At 45.5% G+C, this 20565-nt stretch overlaps 2 protein-coding genes across 2 annotated transcripts; one reads left to right on the top strand and one right to left on the bottom strand.

Annotated features, from left to right (window-relative positions):
• Window positions 1-2001: 2001 nt before the first annotated feature.
• On the bottom strand, window positions 2002-2952 carry LOC114807870 (olfactory receptor 2K2-like). Its single transcript, XM_029054626.1, has one exon. The coding sequence runs from the start codon at window positions 2944-2946 to the stop codon at window positions 2002-2004; it is 945 nt and encodes a 314-aa protein (XP_028910459.1). The 5' UTR covers window positions 2947-2952.
• Window positions 2953-11951: 8999 nt separating this feature from the next.
• Window positions 11952-16547, top strand: LOC120637977 (olfactory receptor 13D1). Its single transcript, XM_039910896.1, has 2 exons — window positions 11952-12036; window positions 15098-16547. Exon 2 carries the CDS (start codon window positions 15117-15119, stop codon window positions 16083-16085), a length of 969 nt encoding a protein of 322 aa, XP_039766830.1. The 5' UTR covers window positions 11952-12036; window positions 15098-15116; the 3' UTR covers window positions 16086-16547.
• Window positions 16548-20565: the final 4018 nt, after the last annotated feature.

Raw genomic sequence — 20565 nt, 5'->3', positions numbered from 1 at the left:
GGCTGGAGAGATAAATTTGGGGATCATTTGCATAGCGATGGTAGTTGAAGCCATGAGGGTAAATGAATTTTCCAAAGAAGTGAGTGTGGATGGAGAATAAAAAGAGACTCAGAACTGAGCCTTGAGGGACCTCCACTGTTAAAGGCTAGGAGGAAGAGGAGGAGGCTGCAAAGGAGAATGAGGAGGAGCGATCAGAGAGATAGGAGCAGAACCAGGAGAGAAAAGTGTCAGTCAAGCCAAGGTTGGATAATGTTTCCAGGAGAAGATAGTGGTCCACAGTGTTGGAGGCAGAGGGGGAACATGTCCTAGTGGAAAGAGGATGGGTCTGGGAGTCAGAGGACCAGGGTTCTAATCCCAGCTCCACCATGTACCTGCTGTGTGACCCTGGGCAAGTCACTTAACTTCTCTGCCTCAGTCAGCTCGTCTGCAAAATGGTGATTCAATACCTGTTCTCCTTCCTACTTAGACCGTGAGCCCCATCTGGGTCTTAATTATCTTGTACCAGCCCCAGTGGTACAGTGGTTGGCACATAGTAAGCACTTAACAATTATTATTATTATTACAGCTGAGAGGTCAAGAAGGATTAGGATGGGGTAGAGGCTATCAGATTTGGCAAGAAGAAAGTCATTGGTGGGCAGTTTCTATGGAGTGAAAGGGGCAGAAACCAGATTGGAGGGGACCAAAAAGAGAATTGGAGTGGGTGTAGACAATTTGCTCAAGGAGTTTGGAGAGGAATGGTAGGAGGCAGAAGGGGAAATAATAATGGGTCAAGAGATGGTTTTTTTTTTTAAGATAGGGGAGACATGAGCATGTTTGAAAGCAGTAGGATAGAAGCCATTGGAAAGTGTATGATTGAAGATGACGGTCAGGGAGGGAAGAAGGGAGGGAGCAAGTGTTTTGATAAGGTGTGTGAAGGGATGGGGTCAGAGGCACAGGTGGAGGGGGTAGATTTGGAAATCAGGAGAGAGATATCCTCTTGAGATACTGTTGGAAAATTGGGAGAGTCAAAGAGGGAGCCGTAGGAGGGCTGGACTAGAAGGAAGTTTGGGGGATTTGGGGGAGATTATCTCTGATGGTTTCAATTTTATCAGAGTATATGATCAGGTCATTAGGGGAAGGATATGGGGGAGAGGGAGACAGAAAGTTTGAGGAGGGAGCCATAAACGTTTGCAATAGGTGGCTGGGACGATGGGAAAGGGAGTCAATAAGAATGGAGAAGTACTGCTGCTGTTGGTCAGAGGAGAGGGCAGAATTAAAGCAATTGAGGATGAAGTTAAGACGGATGAGGTCAGCTAGGTGGCTGGATTTCTGTCAGAAGCACTCTGTGGCTTGAGCACAGGAGCGGAGGAAGCGTACTGGGGAGGTGATCTAGAGTTGTGGATTAGTAGTACGAGATCAGCAGAGGGACTCGGGACCAAGGAGGTCAAATTCAGTAGAGAGGGTGGCATTGAGGGCACTGACGTGTATGTCAGGCAAAGGCAGTTTGGGTATGGAGACCAAATGGAGCAGGGTGACTTCAGCAAAATGGAGGGGGTCAAAAAATTGAAGGTCTCTGTGGGGGAATGGGACAGATTTGGGGGAGTGGGTGTGTGGGAGAGAAAGCAGGTGAGGGGGTTGTGGTTGGATAGAGGGTTTTGAGAGTTGGCGAGGGTGTGTCCAAGCGGTGAGTGGGTGAGGTGGGGTGGAGCAGGAGATCACTGGTGTTGAGGAGTGAGAGGAAGTGAATAGCATAAGGGTCATCGGGAATCGACTCTTCTATATTTATCCAAATACTGAAAGTACAGTATTTCTGCAAGTGTATTTCATTTGTTAACATGACTTTTACTGGAACAATTTTTGCTAACAGCTCTGAGGGCATATCCTTTAGCATTTTAATCCCAAATGTTACTAATGAACATGCATTTTAATACTACAGTGGAGAGCATGCTTCCTGTACTACTTTTACACATGGCTCTTTCCTTGCTCTTTGGGAAAAATGAGAGAAGCACAATAGCAAGGTTTTCACCCTCTCTGTAGGCAGATCATTTTGCCCAGGAGTGTCCTTTTCACAGCATCTTTGACTTCCTTATTCCTCAGACTGTAAATGATGGGATTCAGCATAGGGGTCAAAACACCATAAAGCAAGGAGATGATTTTGTCTGTTTCTTGTGAGTTTGCTGATGAGGGCTTCAGGTACATGGAAAGTGCAGCTCCATAATACAAGATCACCACTGTCAAATGGGCTCCGCAGGTGGAAAAAGCTTTGTTTCTCCCCTCAGCTGAATTTATTTTTAGGATGCTAGTGAGGATGAAGATGTAAGACACAGTAATTAAGAACATTGGAATTGGAAGGAGAAGTGCACTGGTCACAAGCATAATCATGTCCATGAGCAAGGAGCTGACACAGGCCAACTTGAGCACAGCAAGGATTTCACACGTGAAGTGGTCAATGATATTCCCACAGAGAGGTAACTGCAGTGCCGAAGTGGTTTCCAGTAAGGCAGTAAAGCAACCTATTATCCACGACCCAGTTGCCATCAGGACACAAACCCTCATGTTCATGATGATGGGGTATCTCAAGGGATTACATATGGCCACGTACCTATCATATGCCATGACAGCCAGAAGAACACATTCTGTTGACCCCATGGCCAGAGAGAAATACATCTGCACAGCACATTCATTGGAGAATATTTTTTTGTGTGCAGCCAGTAAGCTCACCAGCAAGGTAGGAATAGAGGAGGAAGTGTAGCAGATGTCCATGAAGGAGAGGTTACTGAGGAAGAAGTACATCGGGGTATGAAGGTGGAAATCTAGAATACTGATTGAGATGATAATAGTGTTGCCCAGGAGTGTTATCAGGTACATCACGAGACTGAATGCAAAGAGAATAATCTCAAGCTTTGGATAGCTAGAAAAGCCCTCAAGAAAAAAGAATGTCCAAGTGGTGTGATTTCCTCTTTTCATTTCATTCCTTTTTTGGCTGTAGAAAGAGAAGGACATAGATCACAACGTTTGCTTGTTTTCATTTCAGTAAATGCAAACGTCATCCACTGCAATCAATCATATTTACTGAGGGCCTCCTGCACGTAGAGCACTGTACTACGCACTTGGGAAAGTACAACGGAATTAGTAGACGTGATCCCTGCCTTCAAGGAACTTTCGCTCTAGCTCTATCTTCAGAGCTCATTTTGCTAGCTCACATATGACTTTTCCATAATTATTTTGTTGAATAAGAATATTGTATCATCTCCCGAATTCTTATTAATGAAACCTATTCATTATTTCGGGATCGGCAAATATTTCTCTTACAACCCCAGAAGGAAACCTTGTGCCAAAGTGGTGAGAAGATAAAAGGCACGAAGGGAATGAACAATTGGATCCCACCTACAGAGAAGTAGCGTGGCCCAGGCCTGGGAGAAAAAAGGTCATGGGTTCTAATCCGGGCTCCTCCACTGGTCTGCTGTATGACCTTGGGCAAGTCTCTTCACTTCTCTGCACCTCAGTTATCTCATCTGTAAAATGGGGATTAAGACTGTGAGCCCCATGTGGGGCAGGGACTGTGTCCAACGTGATTAGCTTGTCTCTGCCGTAGTGCTTAGTACAGTGCCTGGGACACAGTAAACATTTAACAAATATCATAAAAAACAAAACAAAACAAAAAACCTGAAGAGTCTGGAAGTCAGGTGGCCATTAGAAGATCTAAAGTGGTGAATGAGGTTGAACTAAAGGAGGGCCTTCAATCATTAATTGTCACTTTTAATGCTTCTTAGGATGGCCATTCGCCCACTGCTCTTTCACCCATGCCCTTCAACTGTTGATGGTAGAACATCCCTGTCCCATCTTAACAGTTGGGGTTTGAACTCCGCTCAGCAACTCTGAATGGCAAGAGGCCAGAAAAGTTGCACCATTTTATAGAGTCACAGCATAGTATGCAAGCATGCAAGAAGTTTTCTCTCAATAACACATCTTCTCATGGATACGGTCTGACCATCAGTAAAGTTATCTTTGAACCAATGAAGAATTCTCTATCTTTTGCTTTTAAATTGAGATGACACTCAGGCCATTAATTTTGTGCCCAAATATTTTTCTGTTTCCCTTCTTAGAACACCAATATACTCTCAACTAATGACAGCACAGTTCAACTAATATACCATCCTTACCAAGAGAACCTCAAATGGTGTAGAGGAATAAGAAAACCTCTTTTTTTGGCTGGAAAATTGAGTAAGAGAGGAAAGGAAGGAATACATTTTGGGATGCTCTGCCCTTTCATACCACTGTTAATATTTAAAACATATTTATCATCCATTTCATTTTCACTGTATGTCAAACTGCTTTCAAAGTTGCCTATTATAATTACAGCTGTAAAATTCTGTCTCAGTTATAGTACTTTTGTACTAATGTTCTAATGTTGTATTTTGTTCTAATGAGAAATATTTTAATAATTTTATACCTTAGACTTCACAGTGCAAAATTGCAATGATCCCTGAGCTTTCATATAACTTGTTTGAAAACCAGGACCAGCTTGCTCATTTTCCCTATTAGTAGCCTACTAGTAACATTTACTGAGCTCCTACTGGGTGCAGTGCACTGTGCTAAACCTGTATGATGAATGGGATTAATGCAACAAATAATGATTGATAGCATAATTACAGCTACTTATTTTCACAGTTTACTAAATAGAGGGCGGTGAAGCTACATCCACATGCTTTGTGGTCCACATCTAGGAGTACTTTTGAAAGAAATCCCTAATTGTCTACTTCTGTGGCCTACCTGAAAATATTAACTGAAAAAAATGAACTTTTCCCACAGACAACCATTGTTTAGTGTACTACATGTAGATAAAGAGGCACGATTGGTTTGATGAGAGCTCACAGCAGATTACAGACTCTTTATTAAGGTAAGTAAAAAAAGAAACTTTTAACCATATTTCTATGTGCACAGCTCATACCTGAAGCTTTCGTCTTTGTTCTCTTCCAAGATTTTTGTCTTTGTCTCAAATGTTGTAATCATCTGTCACTTCATCATACACTTTTTCCAACAGCCCTAACTTTCTCCCTTATGATATTTCTTCCCCCGTTACTATTTCCAGCCAGGTGTTAGCTTCCCCAAATTCACCAGCCATTTCATGTCACCGAATGGCATTTGCAGAATTCTCTACACTTCTCTAACTTTCATTTCTCTTTCTCTACTTCTGTTGAGAATTCAGTGAATTGGCATTTTCCATTCACCACATCGCTTCCAGTTGTGTGACTGATTCCTCCTGGCTCGTTGATACTAGGTGACTCCTTTTTAACTTCCTGAGTTACTTTTTAAGTCAACAAGTCTTAGTTCTTCATACATTTCAAAGGTTCTGAGATGGCTCTGGGTTTTATTAATGCCATGGTTGAAGTTGATTCTGATATTCTTGCCTTCGGGATTCTAGTGTATTCAAGAATGTTAAACATATTTGAGTTAGACTCACTGAAGTTAGACTTACTTGAGAGAATTTCCCACTTCTGTTCAAGCCGGTTAATAAAAATGTGAGACCTGGAAAAGAAAATGCATAAATCCCAAATGCTAAAATCTTACAAGAATTTCATAGGAAAGAATCATAGTTATTCCCAAATACCTGCTCCTTTCTCCACTCCAGGTAAAAGCTCCAAAGATCAGTCACTGGAGCTTTAAGATCATTTAAATACTTTATCACTTTGGGGGTAGATGTAAAGTCTCTAAACAATTTAAAGTTTAGTGTCTGAAAGAGGCAGAATTAGAAACTTGTGATGCTCTGGGGAAAATGTCCCAAAGATCCAATTACATAGAATCTGATTGAATGAATATAAAAGTCACACAGCATTTTCAGAGCCTTTGGAGCTGGAAAATACTTTTCCTGCCCTAGGTTCAAGCTGGTCTATAGGCCTCAGCCCAATACCACCTAGACTGTGGTAATGCAAACACATTCCACTTAACATTCTCAATAGGACATTTAATTGCAGGATAGGAGGCTCTAGTCACCCAAGTGCTTGAGAAGCAGCGTGGCCTAGTGAAAAAAGCACGGGCCTGGTAGTCAGAGGACCTGGGTTCTAATCCCACCTCCACTGCTTGCCTGCTGTGTGACCTTAGGCAGGTCACTTCACTTCTCTGTTACCTCAGTTTCCTCATCTGTTAAATGGGGATTCAATATCTGCCCTCCCTCCAATTTAGACTGGAGCCCCATGTGGGCAGGGTCTGTGTCCAACCAGGTTATCTTGAATCTACACCAGTGCTTAGTACAGTGCCTGGCACATAGTAAGCACTTAACGTAATACCACAAAAAAGATACTCCCCAGTAATGTTAGACATTTAAAGAGGTGCACACGTCTACTAATTGTCTGTACTTTTCCGAACACTTAGTACAGTGGTCTGCACAGAGTAAACATCTAATAAAAACTACTACTAATAATAGCAATAATTATGGTACTTGTTAAGCGCTTACTGTGTGCCAAGAACTGTTCTAAGAGTTGGGGTTGATACAAGTTAAGTTGGACACAGTCCCTGTCCCACATGGGGCTCACACTCTTACTCCCCATTTTACAGATGAGGTAACTGAGGCCCAGAGATATGAAGTGACTTGCCCAAGGTTACACAACAGACATGTGGCGGAGCCAGGATGAGAATCCAGGTCCTTCTGACTTCCAGGCCCATGCTCTATCCATTAAGCCAAGCTGCTACCCTCAGGCTATTGATTGACTGATTGATTGCACTGTTTTTCTAGTTATTAGGAGATATTTTAGCACCATTTGAAATAGTCTATGTACATAGATGTTTTTCTGGATTGGAAGTTGATGCTACAGAAAATGGGATTTTAATCTGTGCATGTGGGTATGATTGCTAACACTGACTCATGACCACCAATCCTTTGAGTGAGCATTTGAATATGGCGGTCAGGTATAGAAGAAGAGTGAACATAAGTGGCTTTGTAAGGTGAGAAGGGATGGGATTGGAAGGGCAGCTGGAGTGGGATCCTGAAGATCTTAATCTTATAATCTTTCTCCCATTCCCATTCTCCTTACCAGTTGTTCCAAACGTTTAATTCCCTCCTCAGGCTCCCTGTAGCCCCGCTCCTCCACCCCACCCTCTCTTGCCCCTAATGACCTGACCACATACTTTTTGATAAAATGAAACCATCGGGCAGAGTCTCCCTAAAACCTCCCCTGTCCTCTTTAGTCCCTCCCTACTCCTGCCCCTTTGTTGACTCTCCCAACTTTCCCAGCAGTATCTCAAGAGGAGAGCTCCTGCCTCTTCTCAAAAGCTACCCCCTTCACCTGTGCCTCCAACCCTCTTCCTTCACACCTTATCAAAGCACTTGCCCCCTACCTTCTTCCCTCCCTGACCACCATCTTCAACTGTTCACTCTACAATGGCTTCTTCCTCACTGCTTTCACGCATGCTCACCCAACCCCTAACCTAAAAAAACTCTTCCCTTGGCCCCGCGCCTCCCACCAGTTATCCCTCCATCTCCTTCCTACCATTCCTCTCCAAACTCTTTGACTGCGTTGTCTACACCTGCTGCCTCCACTTCCTCTCCTACATTTCTCTCCTTGACCTCCTCCAATTTGGCTTCCATCCCCTCCTTTACTCCACAGACATTGCCTTCTCTAAGGTCAAAGTTGCCAAATCCAAAGGCTTCTACTCCATCCTGATCGTCTTAGACCTCTCAGCTGCCTTTGACACTGTGGATCATCCCATTCTCCTGGAAACATTATCTAACCTGGGCTTCACTGACACTGTCCTCTCCTGATTTTCTCCTAGATCTCTAACCACTCACTGCCAGTCTCTTTCACTGGCTCCTCGTCTGCTTCCCACCCCCTATCTGTGGGAGTCCCTCAAGGTTCAGTTTGGGGTCTTCTATTCTCTGTCTATACCCATTCCCTTGAAAAACTCATTTGCTCCCATGGCAACTACCATTTACATGCGGATGCTTCCCAAATCTACATCTCCAGCCCTGATCTCTCTTCTTCTCTGTAGTCTTGTACTTCCCCCTGCCTTCAGGACATCTGTACTTGGATGTCCCACCGACACCTCCAACTCAACATGACCAAAACAGAACTCCTCATCTTCCCATCCAAAAACTGTGCGCCACCTCACCCCGACTTTCCCGTCACTGTAGACAGCATCACTATCCATTCTGTCTCATGAGCCCATAAGGTGAGCATTATCCTCATCCCATCTCTCTCATTCAACCCATAAGCTGTCACCAAATCCTGTCAGTTCTACCTTCGCAACATCGCTAAAATCTGTCCTGTCCTCTCTATCCAGCTCAGAATTCAACCATGTTCAGAAGAAGAGGGTACTGATCTATTCCAGTGGCTGAAGGCCACTTCCCGCTGCCTTCAGGGGGCTTTCTGGGAGCAGGTTCGTTGGTGCCCCTTCCCCCTCAATTTAGCAAATGGTGGGTGCCATAAGGCCTGATCTGGGAAGCTGGATCACACTGTGTTTGGAGGAGTGAGGAATGCCCTCCCAGGTCTCAGGCACCACCAACTCCATTTCTCCATAGTTGAGGACCTGGAACCTGACATACCCTGTCCTCCCATGGCCCAGGAGGCAGCTAGGTGCTACTCAGGACAGGAATAAGTGACCCCAGAGAGAGCTTCCTGCTTCGCCACCTGAGCAGTGCTATGAGATGACATCACATGGTGCACACCCCATGATGTCATCAGGTCACATGGGGCCCGGGGCTCCAAACTGAACTCTTTCCTCCTGGATCCAGCCCCGAATAAGAGAAGGTTTCTTGTATTTCCTTCTCTTCATTACCTCCGTTAATGACCCTTCCTCAGGAGTCCAAACTAACGCACTGACGACAAATAGCTCTGTAGTAGGGAACCTAGCAGCAGAGGGAATTATTATGAGTTAAAGTCTATTACTCCCAGGGATTGAAGTACACATAGGTTACAGTGGGATTCAGTCCCAGGGGCTTGTTAAAAGTTTAGACTATTTAGCAGAAAGACTTACCCGGAGACTTGTTAGCCAAACCTGTTAGTATGATACCCACTTTGACTAAGAGGAGGAAAGGAACCCACTCTGAACAAGCCACCAGAGTCTAGATGTAACTGCCCCTGCTTGTCCCTGATCCAACAAGACAAAGTGGATACCGGGCCATTACATTATCCATTTCCTGGAAAGTGGGTGGGGCAGAAAGTCAGACAATGAAACCGCCATGGCTCTGCCCTCTTCCTGCTCCACTATGATCCTATCCCATTCCATACCTTAGGTGGTCCCGGAAGATGCAGGCTGTGGCGTGACATAGTGGATAGAGCATGATCCTGGGAGTCAGAAGGTCATGAGTTCTAATCCACGCTCTGCCATTTGTCTGCACTGTGACCTTGGGCAAGTCATTTCACTTCTCTGGGCCTCAGTTACCTCATCTGTAAAATGGGGCTAGAGACTGTGAGCCCCCTGTGACCTCAGGGACTGTGTCCAACCCGATTCGCTTTGTATCCACCCCAGTGCTTAGTACAGTGCTTGGAATATAGTAAATGCTTAACAGATACCACAATTATCATTACTGTTATTATAGGAAGGACAGTTGGCGGTAAAAATAGCTGTAAAACATGAAAAAACCCCAAACTGTCAAGACAGGTATAGTTCCTTGGGCGGGACTGGGTCAGCAAAGGGAGGTTAAGTGTTCAAGGGCACACAAGAAAGTCAAGTGGAACAGAAGCTTCAAGGAGCCACAGGGAGAAAAGGGTGGACAACGATGATAAGAGAAGGAAGGGTAAACCGAGGGTGGGCCTCAGGGTGCTCACCCTCTAGGCTGTAAGCTCGTTGTGGGCAGGGAATGTTTCTGTTATACTGCTGTGTTGTACTCTTCCAAGTGCTTGGTAGAGTGTTCCGCACACCGTAAGTGCTCAATAAATACGATTGATTGATTAACCATGCTTTGTCTGAAAATGAAATTAGACAGAATGTGGCGTACTCCCCCCTAAGCTCCCTAGCCCCAGAAATCAATCAGTGGTATTTGAGTGCTTACTACATTAATCATTTGTATTTATTGAATGCTTACTGTAGGCAGAGCACTGTACTAAGCAGTTAGGAAAGCGCAATACTACATGCAGAACACTGTACTAAGCACTTGAGAGAGTATAGGGCAGAATTAGTAGACACATTCCCTGACCGTAATGAGCTTACAGTCCATCTTACAGTCTACAGTCTAAAGCAGCCATGATAGATGACAGAGGAGAAGGCAGGGAGAGGAGGAAATACAGTCGAGAGGACACAGAACACATGCCTGATGGATAATCGTGAGAATCTTCTGGACTAAATTTTTGAATTCCTTTCTTCCTTCCTCTCTGTGTAGCACACAGTAAGCACTCAGTAAATACGATTGACTGACTGAGAGTACGACAGAGTTGGGAGACACGGAGATGTGGTCGTTTCTTCATGCCATGGGTTCTAATCCCGGCTCCGCCACTTGTCTGCTCTGTGACCTCGGGCAAGTCGTTTAACTTCTCTGGGCCTCAGTTACCTCATCTGTAAAATGGGGATCGAGACTGTGAGCCCCACATGGGACAAGGACTGTGTCCTACCTGATTTGCTTATATCCACCCCAGCGCTTAGTACGATGTCTGTCACATAGTATACGCTTTCTAACAAATACTATAATTATTATTATTATATGCCAGGCACTGTACTAAGCGCTGGAGTAGATGCAAATGTTGATAATGTTAGATTTCACTCCAAGGCTTAAAGACTGGAAAGGCTTCTAGCATCACTTAGAGTCTACAAATCATACAAACTGAACATGGGTTTTAGGTGTCTGCTACAAGGATTTTCTAGTTTGGTGTTGGTAAATCTAATGTCTGCAGATGATCCTCGATGCCCAAGAATGGTCATTTGGTTCCCTGAATTGGAGCAGCGTCTTTAAAGGAAATCACAGAGAAGGTATGTACAGGTATAGTCCCGGCCCATAAATAGCTCACAGTCTAAATGGATGAAGGGGTAGGAAGGGACAGCACCTAGGGAGAAAATTTCAATTCACAAAGACTCTGAGGCTCACACACGCCTGTCCTCTGAATTAGAAGATGACGCGACTGTCAAAGCCTTATCCTACGTGGCATTTTTTTTCCACATTTTTAATGTCTTCCATTTTTTTAATAGTATTTATTAATCACTTACTAAGTGCCAGGAGCTATTTAGTGCTGGGGTACACAAATTAATCAGGTGGGACACAGTCCATGTCCCATGTGGGGTTCACAGTCTTAATCCCCATTTTACAGATGAGGGAACTGAGGCACAGAGAAGTGAAGTGACTTGCCCAAGGTCACACAGCAGACAAGTGGCAGAGCAGGGATTAGAACTCAGGTCCTTCTGACTCCCAGGCCCATGCTCTTTCCACTAGGTCACAATGCTTCTCACCTCTTCTAATAGGACACTGTGACAGCCACTCACCCAACCGATAGCATTTCCGGTATCACGGTAATACCTCCACTACCTTCTCACCTGCCTTCACTCCCATTTCAGCCTCCTCCTGATATGGACCAGAAAAACCACAGTGAACTTGATGATGATTATGTTCTTACCTGCCTCTTGGGGCTCATAGCATCGATCAATATTTACAACAATACCTGCAGTAGATTATCCCCGAAGCATCCAAAAGTTCTTAACTTCTGCACAGTTCAGAGTTTAAATTGCTTCAGGGATTAAAGGATCCCTAAGAATGGTGAAGGATTTAAATTACCCTCTAGATCCTTTGATGGATCCTTTGGAGCTTTGCTTGGGCCATAGATTAAAGTCAGTGTTTAGGGTAGAGAGGGGAGTAGTTTGACTCTCTGCAAATAAATTCCATCTTATTTGTACCTAGTATTCTATCACTTTTTTCGGGGTGGAAGGATATGTTTTCTGTTCACAATATTCCTGAATAGCACAAGCCTCATAAATTGTGCTTGGATAAACACATTTATGACTCAGGAGGAATCATTATTAATAATAGAGATCTTGGAAATTAATTTCAGTCGATGCGATTACGCTACACTACAACGTCAGCACACCGGCGAAAGTGACTGTGGAGAAGCATGAATAATCGCTGTGATGCTGGCTCAAGTAAGCAAGAAACGTTTTGAAATGGATTAGAAACAGTTTTATTTGTTCAGGCAATCGAAATAACAAGAAGCTAAGCGGTGACCTGGTGTGAACCTAAGAGAAAGCTGGGATCTCACACCTGAGGTAAATGGGAGTGGCGGTGGGGACTGGTGGCGGAAATTTCAACGGCAGCCTTAAGGGTGTTATTATTACCGTGGTATTTGTTAAGCATTTACTTTGTGTTAAGCACTTTTCTAAGCGCTAGGATAGACAGAAGTTAATCAGTTTGGACACAGTCCCTGTCCCCCATTCTAAAGATTTCCAAGACTTGGGACCAGGGGATGGGAAGACTTTTTGGAGATGGGAGAATAGACCATAGGAGAAGCCCTATATATGGTCAAGTAAATCCAGGCAAAAGAACCAGTTAAACACACTGCAAGGGGGTAGGTTTTGTCCCAGTAGGAAGAAGCTTTTTTTAAAAATCCAAATGGCACCTCTTGATTTTGGTACCACGAACAGTACAGTATTCGGCTCTCTGGGCTTCCTTGTGTTGCCGGTAGCTGGACTTCAGATGTTTGATACAATAGAGACACTGTGCTAACAATGTTTGCATCATAGAAGAAATAAAGTAATATCATTACTGGGTAGGACCAGCGATCCATCCAGCTCAGGATCGGCATCCAACATCAGCATCAGAATGTCAACAGGCTAAGGGTTATTATTGTTGTCCCACTTGACATCATTTTAATGTTAGGGAGTACTACCTCATATTTCTGCTTTCCAGCTCAGGGGTCCATTACAGAGCTCTCATCCATAAATATGTCCAAATCTTTCTGGAACTTATGAATATTTCTGCCCACAAAGCCTCCTGGGCGTGGAGTAACAAATTCTTTAGGTTTGTACTTTCTGTGTGAAGTGTTTCTTTTTGCTTATTTTAAATCTCTTGCCTTCAAGCTTCAGTGGAGGGCCCCTAGTTCTACTGTGGTAGGATTTGGCAAAGGACAATTCCATGTTGTCCAGCCTACACCCTTCATGATTTTGGTACAGACCAGAGGTTTCACTCTTCCTTATTTTTCATTTACCAGATTTTATCCATAAATGTTAATAATGTTGGTATTTGTTAAGCGCTTACTATGTGCCGAGCACTGTTCTAAGCGCTGGGGTAGACACAGGGGTATCAGGTTGTCCCACGTGGGGCTCACAGTCTTAATCCCCATTTTACAGATGAGGGAACTGAGGCACCGAGAAGTTAAGTGACTTGCCCAAAGTCACACAGCTGACAAGTGGTCGAGCCGGGATTTCAGCAAGATTATTATTTCCAAGTGAAAGGGAAAGTGAGCAGTGAAGAACTCAGTTGACCTCTCAGATCCCAAATTTTTCCTTTTCCATTCCCACTCATGGCAGTGATGAGCGAGAAGACTGTTGCAAATTGGTGAGAGATTCATGAACCAAGGAAAAAAAAATCTTCCCAACCCAAATACAGGGTTCCTTGACCTGGCTGAAACAGGTACAAAAAAAATCTCCCTCCCCTGAACATTTTACAACCCCAAGCCGTGGGGCTAGTGGCTTCTCCCCAAGTGTGCATCTGTTTTAAATGGAGACTCTTAAATGGAGATGGTAACTGGTTGCCCCTCCACCTTCTCTGCTCCCTCCCAAGGAAGCTCTTTAACCCCTAGAGGAGAGGACCAGCAGAAGTGGTACTGATGGCAGTGAATATTTGCCTATTTCCTCCTGCCCCCCCCCCAAAGGGTGCCACGCCTTCAGACACATACTTTTCCGAGGATGGAATGATTTTCTTGTGCTGTATGTGAGGGCGGGCACACTCTTCAACTTCCACTGAAGTCTGCGTAAGCAGCCCCAAGTGGATTTGAGATTCATTCATTCATTCAATCGTATTTATTGAGTGTTTACTGTGTGTAGAATACTGTACTAAGCACTTGGGAGAGTACAATAAACCAGTAAACAGACATATTCCCTGTCCACAGTGAGCTTGCAGTCTAGCGAGGGGGAGACAGAATTACTATAAATAATTACAGATATGTACATAAATGCTGTGGGGCTGGGAGGGGAGAGGGGTGAGTTGAAGAGGGGAGAGTCGAGGAGAGTGGGGCTGTAACCCAGTCTTGACCAGTCGTGCCAGTTGAGTGCCCAGAAGTCTGCCCACAGAAATGAGAGGCGTGCCACAGATGGTTGGTAGATACTTTTGATCCAGTCCATTCTGTGTCATTCATTAGCAAAATATTTCCAAGTAGGCAAACCCATATCAATAGGCACGCTTTTAATGGCAACAGGTGAGTTGGTCACTTTCACCAACAGTTACATGATGTAGGCAAAGAGTAAGTGAAGCAGAATGGTCTAGTGGATGGATGGAGCTCGGTCCTGGTTGTCAGAAGGACCTGGGTTCTAATCCTGACTCCACCACTGGTCTATTGTGTGACCTTGGACAAATCACTTCACTTCTCTGTGCCTCAGTTGCCTCATCTGTAAAATGGGGATTAAGACTGTGAGGCTCATGTGGCATAGGGACTGTGTTCACCTGATTAGCTTCTATCTACCTCAGAGCTTTGTACAGGACCTGGTGCATAGTAAGTGCTTAATAAATACAATTAAAAAAATAAACATTGAGGAAAGGGTGCTCCCATCTCTCCTGGTGCATTACTCCTTCCTCGGACTTCAGACCTATTGTTCACACTGGTCACCTCTCGGTTAATGCCAACATTGTTCTTGTTAGTTCTAGGAAATTGTCCTCCTGAATGTAAAGGGAGAACAGAGCCATTCCTGTTAGCTAGCAGGATGGCACTTGCTAGCCCAGATTGTCATGCATTCAATGGTATTTATTGAACTCTTACTATGTGCAGAGCATGGTATTTTCAGTCCACTTAGGAAATAGACCCCTGAAGTTTGAGGGATTCGGTATTGTCCTATCTGATTATCTTGTATCCACCCCAAGGCTTACCTCGTACAGGGCTTGGTACGTAGTAAACACTTAACAAATACCACAGTTTTTATCATTATTTTTTTATCATTATTACTGTAATAACGCCAAATGATGTGAGCTGTGTCCTTCCCTGAATCTTTGCAGGTGACCCCAAGAGAAGAGGATGGAAGAGATGAATGACACCACCGTAGCCGAGTTCTTTTTGGTGGGTTTTTCCCAATTCCCAGTCCTTCAGCGGTTTGTCTGTTGGCTTTGCCTTTTAATGTACCTGATAGTCCTGCTGGGCAATAGCTTCCTCCTTGTCATTAGCATCGTGGATTCCCGCCTTCACACCCCCATGTACTTCTTTCTCAGAAACCTCTCTTTCTTGGACATCTGTTATACATCCACCTCTATTCCTCAAATGCTGATCAATTTTATATCGAAGAGAAAATCTATTTCATTCATTGGCTGTGCACTACAGATGTTTGTATCCCTCGGCTTGGGGTCAACTGAATGTATACTCTTGGCAATGATGGCATATGACCGCTTCATGGCCATTTACAGTCCCCTGCAATACCCCATCATCATGAAAAAGGTCGTATACGTGCAGATGGCATCCTGGTCCTGGATTATAGGCTGTTTAAACGCCCTAGTACAAACTATTCTTGTAATGATTTTGCCTTTCTGTGGGAATCACACCATTGATCATCTTACATGTGAAATCCTGGCAGTTCTGAAGCTTGTATGCGCTGACATCTCCCTCAATGTAAAAATCATGATGTTGGCATGTGTAATATTTTTGCTCATACCAGTGCTGTTAATTTTCACCTCTTACGTTTTCATCCTCTCCACCATCCTGAGAATGAAGTCTGCAGAGGGGAGGTTCAAAGCTTTTTCCACCTGCTCAGCCCACTTGACGGTGGTGATCTTATTCTTTGGTTCTGCTCTTTTCGCCTACATGAAGCCCAAGTCGAAAGACACAAAGACTTTGGATGAATTAATTGGATTGTCCTATGGGGTGGTGAATCCCATGTTGAATCCCATCATCTACAGTCTGAGGAACAAGGAGGTGAAAGAAGCCGTGAGAAACGTGCTGAGCAGAAACTTCCTTATATGCGTCCTTTTGCGTGGGAATCGCCGTTCTTTCTAATCAAAAAGGATATGTCTAATGATGTCCTTGTCCATGTGTTCAAATGGGACAGGAAAAAAATCACTGACTGAAATTTTAGGAGCGATGCGAGCCCAGTGGTTATGAGCCCCAAGCATGGCCCAAATTTGACAGGTGTTTCAATAGACAAATTTCATCCATCCAAAATGGACATCCCTAAGCCATCAAGTGCTTGAGTGGAGGAAGGAACCCACACCTCTCAGAGGGTACCGTGACAAGTATGGGCCAGGCACTGATTTTGGCCTTAATCCAGAGAATCCAGATAACGGTCAACAGACCCAGTCCGGGGACTTTTCCGTGGGGACCACTGCTACTCCTCCTATTCGATACACCCCTGCTGCGTGACACCAATCCAGGTTATCACTTTCATCTGAAGTGGGCTCTCTAACCCCCCTGGGATAACCTAACCGTTATGAAACAAAAAATCTGACTAATCTCTCAGTTCCCCACCCTTCTTCTTCCCTTCTGCGTCGCCTTGGCATTTGGGTCTGTACCCACCTAAGCATTGTACTGGACAGAGCACGGGCCTGGGAGTCAGAAGGTCATGGGTTCTAATCCCAGCTCCGCCACCTGTCCGCCGGGTGACTTTGGGCAAGTCGCTTCACTTCTCTGTGCCTCAGTGACCTCATCTGTAAAATGGGGATTAAGTCTGTGAGCCCTACGTGGGACGACCTGATGACCTCGTATCTACCCCAGCGCTTAGAACAGTGCTCGGCACATAGTAAGCGCTTAACAAGCACCATCGTCGTTCTTATTGTTATTAAATGTATTCTTCCCGAGTGGGAAGCGTTCGTGGGTGGGGGTTAGGGGCTCCTCCCCGTGTGAGTAACCCACAAGTGGATTCCTCCCGGGTGGGAAGCGTTCGTGGGAGGGAGCTAGGTGTTTGGCAACGCGCGAGTAACGCATAAGTGTATTCCTCCCGGTCGGGAAGCTGCAATATAATTAAATAATCGTTTTCCTCCCGCAGGGGAAGTTCAATTCGCCGCGACCAAAATAATTAAATAATCGTATCCCTCCCGAAAGGGAAGTTCAATGCGTCGCGCGGGTTACATTTTGTATAAATTCAGTCTTTGACCCCGATCCTCTCTCGCCGCGCCGGTGCTCGAACTCGTCCCCGGGCGACGGGTGACATAAACGGCGAAGGATGGGATGGGAGCGGGGGGCTGATAGCCTTTCTCGCGGATCAGGGATGGAAGACCCCGAGATGAGACAGCCGCTGGATAGAGAATCAGTGGGACGATCTCCTGATCCTCGAGGAAAGGCAATCAGCCTTCCCGGTTCTTCATCGCCACCGGGACCAGGACAAGACGGTTCTCCTCGGCCTCCTTTGCAACGGCTTCGCAAGCCGCCTTAAACGATAATAATAATAATGTTGGTATTTGTTAAGCGCTTACTATGTGCAGAGCATTGTTCTAAGCGCTGGGGTAGATACAGGGTAATCAGGCTGTCCCACGTGAGGCTCACGGTCTTCATCCCCCTTTTACAGATGAGGTAACTGAGGCACAGAGAAGTTAAGTGACTTGCCCACAGTCACACAGCTGGCAAGTGGCAGAGCCGGGATTCGAACCCATGACCTCTGACTCCCAAGCCTTTCCACTGAGCCACGCTGCTTCTCTGAGCCGAAATGCTTCGTTGCAGAACGAAGTCAAAACGCAGCAGGCGGCCCTGTTGGAGCAGAAGGCGGCCACCCGGGTGGCTAAGGAGTTAGAAAAGCGGAGGATGCTCCCAGTGAATGAGCAGGAGATGAAGCGGGTCGTGTGTTCGGGGTTGTGCGGGGACGAGGAGGAGGAGGAGGAGAATTCGCACGACCCCGCCCCGCAGCGGGAACCGTCATCTTCCAGGCTGGACGAGGAGGTGCCCCCACAGAACCCCCGGCTGGCCTCCCAAGCCCCTCTCTCCCCTTCTCCAGGAGGAGTTGGATCCCGAGCAGAAGGTCACCACCCAGACCACCACCTTCACCGCCACCCAGATCAGTTAGCTTTCCAAGGAATTTGCCCCCGACCCTGGAGAACCAGTGATAGACTTGGCAGCTGTGTGACTGTGGGCAAGTCACTTAACTTCTCTGTGCCTCAGTTACCTCATCTGTAAAATGGGGATTCATTCATTCAATAGTATTTATTGAGCTCTTACTATGTGCAGAGCACTGTACTAGGCGCTTGCAATGTACAAATCGGTAACAGAGACAGTCCCTGCCCTTTGACGGGCTTACAGTCTAATCGGGGGGAGACGGACAGACAAGAACAATAGCAATAAATAGAATCAAGACTGTGAAGATGAAGGCTGTGGGCCTCACGAGGGACGACCTGATTACCCTGCATCTACCCCAGCGCTTAGAAGAGTGCTCTGCACATAGTAAGCGCTTAACAAATACCAACATCATCATTATCATTATTATTATTATTAGACTGGCTGGCCGGAGTATGGAGGGGAGGAGCTAGCCAGATGGACGAGGCCTGCACTCAGAGTCAAGGTCGCCCCCCCCAGACCCTCGCGGTGCACTGGGCTCAGACCATTCCTGTGCTCTTTCCAGCTAGGCCACAGTGCGTCTTGTGGCTAAGTGCACCGCATCCATTTCCGTAAACGACGATTTTGGCACACTGGAGCTGAGAGATTCCATCTGTTGATCTTACTGTGGAGCATCGTGGCATTCCTTATTCTATTCAGCAGCTCTTTACTTCTTCCATCTCTAGTAAAGGCTTATCCAAGGCATTCAGTCCTCTAGACTGGAAGCTCCTCCTCCAAACCGTAAGCTCGCTGTAGGCAGGGAATGTGTCTGTTATATTGTTGTATTGTACTTTTCCAAGCGCTCAGTGCGGTGCTCCGCACACAGTAAGCACTCAATAAATACCACTGACTGATCGATTCAGATGTTTCCATCTCTCCGCACATCATCTATGTTACCTCCCTTCCTTAATATGCGTATTACTTTGGGTGCTTACACTTCTAACGACTCTTCGGTCACTCCTTTCCGTAATTGTTTCCTTTTATCTGCTGTCAAGAAATCTGTGATTTATTTTTTTTTAGATAAGCACTATCAGGAACCACCAGGGTTCAGTGACGAAAAGCCGGTCTACAGCATCACCTAGTGGTCACGTTGCATCGTTCATTCATTCGGTAGTATTTATTGGGCGCTTACTCTGTGCAGAGCACTGTACTAAGCGCTGGGAACGTACAATTCGGCAGCAGATTGAGACCATCCCTACCCAATGACAGGCTCACAGTCTAAACGACGGGCTCATCATGGCACCCCAATGTATCTACCTCAATTCTCTCACTCTTTATTGTTGTATTGCACTTTCGCAAGAGCTTGGTACAGTGCTCTGCACACAGGAAGCGCTCAATAAATACGATCGAGTGAGTGAATGGGTGAGTGAGTGAATGAATGAGTGTGTGAGTGAGTGAACGAGTGAGTGAGTGAGTGAATGAGTGTGTGAGTGAGTGAACGAGTGAGTGAGTGAATGAGTGTGTGAGTGAGTGAACGAGTGAGTGAGTGAATGAATGTGTGAGTGAGTGAACGAGTGAGTGAGTGAATGAATGTGTGAGTGAGTGAGTGAGTGAATGAATGAATGAGGGAATGAGTGAAAGGGAAGCAGCGTGGCTCAGTGGAAAGAAGCCGGGCTTGGGAGTCAGAGGTCATGGGTTCGAATTCCGACTCTGCAGCAGCTTGTCCGCAGCTGGGTGGGGCAAGTCACTTCACTTCTCTGTGCCTCACTTCCCTCATCTGTAAAATGGGGATCAAGACTGTGAGCCTCGCGTGGGACAATCTGACTACTCTGTGTCTACCCCAGCGCTTAGAACAGTGCTCTGCACATAGTAGGCGCTTAAAAGTAATAATAATAATAATGATGGTATTTGTTAAGCGCTTACTATGAGCAAAGCACTGTTCTAGGCGCTGGGGACGATACAAGGTATCAGGGTGTCCCATGTGGGGCTCAGTCTTCATGCCCATTTTACAGATACCAACATTATTATTATTATGAATGAGTGAAGGATTGAGAGTGAATAAATGCACATCGCCTTAATTCTATTGATTTGCTATTGTTTTAATGAGATGTTCATCCCCTAGATTGTTCTCGTCTGTCCGTCTCCCCCGATTAGACCGTAAGCCCGTCAGAGGGCAAGGACTGGCTCTATCTGTTACCGATTTGTACATTCCAAGCGCTTAGCACAGTGCTCTGCACATAGTAACGTGGCTCAGTGGAAAGAGCCTGGGCTTCGGAGTCAGAGGTCGTGAGTTCGACTCCCGACTCTGCCACTTGTCAGCTGTGTGACTGTGGGCGAGTCACTTAACTTCTCCGTGCCGCAGTTCCCTCATCTGTAAAATGGGGATTAAAAGTGTGTGAGCCCCACGTGGGACAACCTGATTACCCTGTATCTCCCCTAGCGCTTGGAACAGTGCTCGGCACCTAGTAAGCGCTTAACAAATACCAACAATATTATTATTATAGTAAGCGCTCAATAA

Source organism: Ornithorhynchus anatinus, chromosome X5, assembly GCF_004115215.2.
Source record: "Ornithorhynchus anatinus isolate Pmale09 chromosome X5, mOrnAna1.pri.v4, whole genome shotgun sequence".
Taxonomy (NCBI): domain Eukaryota; kingdom Metazoa; phylum Chordata; class Mammalia; order Monotremata; family Ornithorhynchidae; genus Ornithorhynchus; species Ornithorhynchus anatinus.
This window is presented reverse-complemented; position numbering and strand designations above follow the sequence as displayed.

Bases quoted from the DNA above. Each gene is read 5' to 3' on its own strand.
- LOC114807870 (XM_029054626.1), bottom strand. From the start codon at position 2,946: ATGAAAAGAGGAAATCACACCACTTGGACATTCTTTTTTCTTGAGGGC.
- LOC120637977 (XM_039910896.1), top strand. From the start codon at position 15,117: ATGGAAGAGATGAATGACACCACCGTAGCCGAGTTCTTTTTGGTGGGT.